The 7,919-nt window shown below is 35.2% G+C and overlaps 1 protein-coding gene across 5 annotated transcripts in view; it reads right to left on the reverse strand.

The window, feature by feature from the left end:
- The window catches only part of LOC106877480 (cadherin EGF LAG seven-pass G-type receptor 2), a 301,895-nt gene extending 294,403 nt beyond the window's left edge, over positions 1-7,492 (reverse strand). For 2 of the 5 annotated variants that reach the window (XM_014926391.2, XM_014926394.2), the window contains exon 1: positions 2,985-7,491. In XM_014926391.2, coding sequence (XP_014781877.1) covers positions 2,985-6,693 — 3,709 coding nt within the window. In that variant the 5' untranslated portion in view covers positions 6,694-7,491. Of the gene's footprint in view, positions 1-2,984 lie in introns of all 5 variants that reach the window. The other 3 variants (XM_014926392.2, XM_014926390.2, XM_014926393.2) reach the window with 3 other exon arrangements.
- Positions 7,493-7,919: the final 427 nt, after the last annotated feature.

Here is a 7,919-nt window from a genome sequence, read left to right on the forward strand (position 1 = left end):
TCAATTATATATTTATTACTTTATTGCCCACAGGGGGCTAAATATAGAGGGGACAAAGAAGGACAGACAAAGGGATTAAGTCGATTACATCAACTCCAGTGCATAACTGGTACTTACTTAATCGACCCCGAAAGGATGAAAGGCAAAGTCGACCTCGGAAGAATTTGAACTCAGAATACCGCTAAGCATTTCACCCAGCGTGCTAACAATTCTGCCAGCTCACCACCCTACATAAATTATATATTACATATAAATTATTTTATAGCAGTGAATCAGCAGAATTTGGAAAGCATTGCACAAAATTTGAGGGGTATTTTGTTATGTTCCTTTGGCTCATGTTCAAAACCACACGAGGGGCAACTTTGCCTTCCGTCCTTCTGGAATAGTGAAAATATAATACCATTCAAATAATAGAGTCAATCTGAAGCCTTGTAAAGATATTTGACTTCAATATAGTTATAATACAGTAGCATTCATATAGAGTATATGCTGTATTATAAAATATATCTATAAATTCTTACTCAATATTGAGATAATATATAAGAGAATACATGTGTGTGTATATAAATATATATATATATATTAAAAAACTTATTGTTAACAAAAGTTGGGATGCTGGGTGTTCAGTTACTCAATAAATGAGAAATGTACTAAATACTACTACAAAATTTACATGTAGGACAGACACAGAAGGACCTTCATCAGTTATTGACCCAAAATACTAATACTCAGTTTCAAGCCTTTAACGATAAGACTGGGAACGTCGTTATATCAGTGGCACCAGCAATATTTGTGTGTGTGTGTGTGTGTATACACATATATATATATACACACATATATACATATAAATACACACATACATGTGTGTGTGTGTGTGTGTATATATCTATATTTATATATCTCAATATATATATATATATATATATATATATACATATATATATACATATACCTACACATAGATATACATATATATATATATATATATATATATATATATATACATATATATATACATATATATAAATATATATACATACATACATATATATATATATATATATACACATATATATATGTATATACATATATATACATACATCTATATTAATCTTTTCATTTATTCTTTTACTTGTTTCAGTCATTTGACTGCAGCCATGCTGGAGCACAGTCTTCAGTTGAACAAATCGACCCCAGGATTTATTCTTCGTAAGCCTAGTACTTATTCTATCAGTCTCTTTTGCCAAACCACTAAGTTACAGGTCGTAAACACACCAGCATCGGTTGTTAAGTGATGGTGGTGGGGAGGACAAACACAGACACACAGACATATACATATATATACATGTACAATGGGCTTCTTTCAGTGTCCATCTACCAAATCTACTCATAAGGCGTTGGTTGGCCCGAGCTTATAGTAGAAGATACTTGCCCAAGGTACCACGCAGTGGGACTGAACCTGGAACCATGTGGTTCAGAAGCAAGCTTCTTACGACACAGCCACACCTGCACCTTACATACATACATATATATATATATGTATATATACACACATACAAATACATATATACATACATACACATATATGTGTGTGTGTGTGTGTGTGTGTGTGTGTGTGTGTGTGTGCATACGCGCACGCTCACATGTAATGTATGCCAAAAACATACTTTGCTATAGAATATATCCATAAATTCAGCCACCATTCAATATTCAATATTTTTGTGGGCCTAAGAAAACACACACACACACACACACACACACACTACTCATACATTTACACATGCATACATATTTATACATTTGTCCATGCATACACACAAATTTTTAACATATTTTTAACGTAATTCCTAATTTCATTATTCTTTTGTTTTTTTTTTATTGGAAAATGGATGTTAAATGATGACGATGATGATAATGATGACGATTACTATTACTATTAGTATCATTACTATTAGCACATGGCCACATGCAGAGACAAAGACTGAGATAAACAGACATATGAAGACATTAAAGTACAATGCACAGTTAATGTCAATGTTAACACTTGATTTAGTTGTAGCGCACTCAATATATCTTGATTAGATATACAGCCTTAGCTCAGTTGAGTTTAGAATGGTCAACATTAACAAGATAGAATATTATGAATACATTATACTACCCTTTATAAGGCCAATAGAATCCCATCATTCTATATTCTAACAGGTGAATGTATCTGTCTATCCTGTACACACTGTGTCAGGTACATAAAGAAAATTAAGTCCATGGGGAGGGGGTTTCTTTCCTTCCTTTTTTAAGGAAATGTGGTATTTTAGAAATAAACTGCTACATAGTTCATTGTTTTGTTGTTTGTTTTTCACTGTTTTTTTAACTAAAGTACAGTGACTTTAGTAGACTTGGGTCAATTAGTAATACAAACAAACTTTTCAAAAACATTTGAAATATGAAAAGGAATGTTTATGGACTTGGGAGTTCCAATATTTAAAAAACATTGCAAACTGGAATACACTACTTTAGTTCTTGTTAATGTTTCTCAGATGATGAGTTAATGTAATAATATAAATTTTTTCTGGCACTATTAACTTTATCTGCCATGTTTGCATGTATTTACACTTTATCTAAACTAGTACAATCTCTGATAATTCTTCAGGTGGTTTCTTCTTAAATATATGTAGTGTAGCAAAATATTCAAGAACATTGGAAACCCTGCTTCAGAAATAAAACTACAAACTCATTATAGGTCAATGTATATAATAAGGCACCAGACGAGGATTGAATATTAGCTCAATGAAAACAGTATAAAATACAAAAACCTGAAAGATGAGGTTGATAACCTAGGAAATTGATCTGCTCTGCTGTTTTAATACATCAACTCTTTTCAAATAGTCATTTCTACTTACAACCAAAAGTATTCTGCATTTCACACCAAGATTTGCAAAGTTGTCTGAACTGAAAATTAACCAAAATAGAAATTATTCAAAACTTACCTGAAACTGAAACTTCTAATGTTCCATTGCGAGAGACATCAGAGTTAAGTCTTGAATCCAAGGTAATTTCTCCAGTTGAAGAATTTAGATCTAAAAGATTTCCTTCATTACCTGACACAAATGTATAGGTCAAAGTGTCACGGTTAATTTCATCTGGATCATATGCAGGAATTCTCCCGATAATACCAGTTGGAAAATAATTCAAAAGGTTGTTGATGATGATAGTGAAATCTTGTAGCTGGGGTTTGTTATCATTAATATCCGTAACAGCAATAATAATAGTAGTATCAGAAAAAAGAGGTTCAGAGATGGCACGAAGGCGCAGCTTATAAAACTTTTTGCTTGATTCATAATCAAGATCAACTTTAGATAAAATTATAGCAGCTGATCCAGGGCGTCCACTTAGCTCAAAATCATCACGATCGTACTCATTCATAAGCACGTACTGAATCTCTGCATTTTCTCCAACATCAGGATCATGGGCCATAAGTTTTGCAACAGTTGACCCTATAGGGCTATTTTCAGCAATTTCCACTCGGATTTCAGCGGCTTCAAATAGTGGTTTATTATCATTAACATCTCCTACATCAATATCTATTACAACTGATGAGGAAGTTGGATTAGCTCCTCTATCAACAGCATAGGCAACTAGCTCATACTTGGACACACGTTCTCGATCAAGTTTCTTGTTAGTTCGAATTGCACCCTGGGTAGTATCAATGAGAAAATCACCATTGCCATCATTGCCGTTTTCAAATGTATAGTAAATTTGACCATTACGCCCAGCATCTCTGTCTCTGGCTGAAATTTCAAGTACTCGTGTTCCAGTTCCAGCACTTTCCAAAACATAACCTGAGTAGCGTATTTCTTGAAATTCTGGTTTGTTGTCATTTACATCCTCAATAGTAATAACCAAATCTGTGGTGTCCATTTTAGATGGCTTTCCTTGATCACTGGCTGTAACACTGACTGTATAACCAGCCTGCTTCTCTCGGTCAAGCTTTTTGTGAGTGTAGACATCCCCAGTATTTGCAATAACTGCAAAAACATCAGTAGGATCGATGCTGTAAGTTATTCGTGCATTTTCTCCTACATCTTGATCAAGTGCAAAAACATTAAAGATAGTTTTTCCAACAGGTACATCTTCTGAAACACTTATACGATAAGGTGTGTTCTGAAATTTCGGTTGGAATCTGTTTGTATCAATAATCTGAATAAACACTTCAGCAACATCTTTATTTCCAAGAAGGTCTGATGCTGTAACTGTCAAAGTATACCGACTGTGTTCACGATAGTTAAGAGTTTTGGCCACCAAAATGGTTCCATCAGTTGAAATTATACGGAAGGCATCATCAATGTTGCCCTTTGTAATGCGGTAGTTTAGTTCAGCATTTGGTCCTTCATCTTTGTCAGTGGCTGTAACAACCACAACTTGATGTCCATGTTTAGCTTCTTCAGATACACTGACATTGTAAACTTTAGGGTTAAAAATCGGGGCATTATCATTAACATCTCGAATGATAAGTTCTACTTTTGTAACAGCTGATCGGGGTGGTTTTCCAGAATCTTTAGCTTCAACACTAAATGTATATGATGTAGAATTCTCTCTATCCAATACTGCAGTAGTTCGAATCCATCCACTTTTAGGATTTATAGTCAAAGGTAAGTAGGCTGGTCCTTTCACAATTCTGTAAACTAATTCAGCATTCAAACCAGAATCCCGATCAAATGCTTGAATTTGTCGAATACTGGTATTTGCAGGAATATTTTCGGTAACAGGTTCTAAGTAATTATTAAAAAATTCAGGATCATTGTCATTAATATCTGTAACACGAATATTTACTGTTGTACTGTTTGTTTTGGGTGGAGATCCACCATCTTGAGCACGGATCTTGAGAGAGTATTGTTTAGTATCTTCAAAGTCTAATGGTTTTTGCAGAATAAGTTCTCCAGTAGCATGGTTAATACGAAAAACATTCCGACTGTTACCACCTGAAATAGTGTATGATATTTCTGCATTTTTGCCTTTGTCTTTATCTATAGCAGAAATATTTACGATTATGGGGTTGGAGCTAACATCAATATCTTCAGGAATTTCTGTTGAATATGATCGTTGACTGAATTGAGGATAATTATCGTTGTCATCACTTATAGTGATTTCAACTGTTGCTGTTGAAGTTTTCCTTTCTGACACAGGAGCCTGATCAGTAGCTTGGATTATTAGTCGATAAAAACTAACTACTTCCCGATCAAGATACTTACGAGTAGTAATAATACCATTGTATGGACCAATAGCAAATGCATCATTAGGTTTCTCGGGGTTTAAAATTGAATACTTGATTTTTGCATTGTCTCCTATATCTCTGTCTGTAGCACGTACAGATAAAATGACAGAATCAATATCAATGCTTTCTGAAACACTTTCTACATAGACTTTTTTTTCAAAAACAGGAACATTATCATTGGCATCAGTTACTGTAATAATTAACGACACAGAACTACTTTGAGGTGGGACACCATTATCTGTTGCAATAACAGTGAAATAATGTTTAGGAATTAGTTCGCGGTCAAGTATTGTCACAGTGGTAACTTTGCCAGATGTAGGGTCGATCGCAAACATAGACTGGCTACGTTTATCCTGGGTAGCAATTAGGGTATAGGTTATTATTCCTGCGTCTTCTGTATCTGGGTCTGTTGCCGTAATGAACCCAACAATAACACCAGCGGATTCGTCTTCTTGAACACGTTTAGTATAATATACCTGAGAAAAACGTGGAGCACGATTCCGGGACGCTCGTCTGCGACGACGACTTCGCGTGTTTTCCTCTAAGGAGGGTTCTAAGAATTTATGTGTGTAGTGAAGAATTTTAAAAGAGGTCTTCTTTTCTTGTTCATCACAACCAAATTGTATATCACCATAAATAGTTAGAATACCGTCAAACGGACGCATTTCATTTCTAGCTCTAATGCAATATTTGCTACTCACAGTATAGTCTTTGCTGTTATGTACTATTACATTGCAAAGTTTATCGTGTATGGATTCGGGTAAAAATTTGAGCAAGCAAGCCAGAGGCTCTCCCTTTGAAATGATAGGATAACTATCTTTGTAACTATTAATTACAATTAATTGATAGTTCTGTAGCAAAACATTATGAGGCATACTTTTTCGCCTGTGGTTTTGATGACAATCAGGACCATAGGCATACACTGATAGCGGCATGACAGTGTGATTGGGCATCCGATGATTATGCAGGGTGTGTGTGTGCGCTGTTATATACAAATTCAAAGGACCAATTAGTTTAATAACATGGGAAAATGTTGACCAATTAAAGGGGCTTTTGATGTATAAATGACCAGTGCTAGAGTCCAATGAAAAATAGTCGAAGACTTCATAACTGTAGCGAGTTGGATCGATTTCATAGAACCAGTGAGGTCCGAGACTAGCGTTAAAGATTAGAAGTCCATTGGGATTAGGTATCCTGTAAGTTTTCGTTGGACTGGCAATGTTCATAGAACTGTCCGCGATGTTTTGGCAGATATTGAGTGTATAGGGCGAATCAGCAACAAACTCAGCAGTGACTAGTCCGCTGACAGCAAACATGGACATGACAACGACAAAAAACACACAAGCACGAAAATGCGACAGACACGCACAACTCATGACCATTGTTAATATTATGTAGTTAACATTGAATTTCTTATTTTCCATTCTCTCTTTCAAGCCTTTTCTTCTCCTTTCTAAGTCGTGTCAAGGACTGTTTGAGTATTTAATGTGTATTCCTTTTCAAAATAATGCCTAAAATCCTTTCCGATCATATAGAAAAGAAGGAGAGCGAGGAGACGAGAGAAAAAGAAAAAAACCGGTAGCCACTTACCGTTGTAAAGTAGGCATACTATCCAGGTAAAAAGTAAATAACAGAGGGGTAAAAAACTGATCACTAGTTTCTTCCTTCCCTGCGTAATCGATGTAATATTATCGATGATTCTGTAATAAAGAAATTGCTGTTAATCCATACTAGTCATCTTGGTTAGTTACTATCCAGTCACAATCAACAGAGGTGAACAGATTATTATATTGGAAGAAGACAAGAGGACACCATGAACAAATGTGTTGGGGAGTTTTATGTAAACGTTCACTAGGTAAGGAGTTTACATAAATGTGTAACGTTTGCTAGGTAAAATCTCATGGCTTCAAACAACACCCAGTCGACTGAAATATTATTGTTGTAGTAGTAGTAAATCCTGTGTAGTTGTTGATGAAGCTGTTGATTGCTGATTTAGTAGTAATAGTTTGTTGTTGTTTTTTAATGCTTCCACGTTATCTATATCATCGGAAGAATTGTTTTACGATGCGATCAGTTCGGCTTGCAGTTCGCTGCGACTAATCTCTCACTCACGTTTCGCTTTCTCTCTCCCTCTCTTTCTCTTTCTCGCTCCCTCACCCTGTTTAGTTTTCTCTTTCTCGCTCCCTCACCCTGTTTAGTTTTCTCTTTCTCTTTAAGTTTATACTCCCTCTCATATTATCTCTATACATTTACACACACACACACAAACACTCTCTCTCTCTCTTTTCCACAATATGAAAGGTGTCTCGCACTACTCCCCATTTTCTTTCCATTTCAATGTTTTTCTGGTTAATCTCTAGTTTAGAACCCGGTCACAAAAATGAAAATAGTGTAATAGGTGTAAAATAATGTGTAGTAAACGATTATGAAAAAAAAAAATGCGCGCTGACGAACGGGGGTGGGTGGGGAGAAGACTCGGAAAATTCACATCGTGAATTTGTGAATTTTCCGAATCTTCTCCACACTCTCCCGTTCGTCGGCGCAATTTTTTTTCATATTCGTTTACAACACGTTATTTTTTTTTCATTTTTGTGACGAGGTCCTAAAGTAGAGATTAACCTTTTCATATAATATATATACGTACCCATAT

The sequence above is a fragment of the Octopus bimaculoides genome, chromosome 11 (assembly GCF_001194135.2).
Source record: "Octopus bimaculoides isolate UCB-OBI-ISO-001 chromosome 11, ASM119413v2, whole genome shotgun sequence".
Taxonomy (NCBI): domain Eukaryota; kingdom Metazoa; phylum Mollusca; class Cephalopoda; order Octopoda; family Octopodidae; genus Octopus; species Octopus bimaculoides.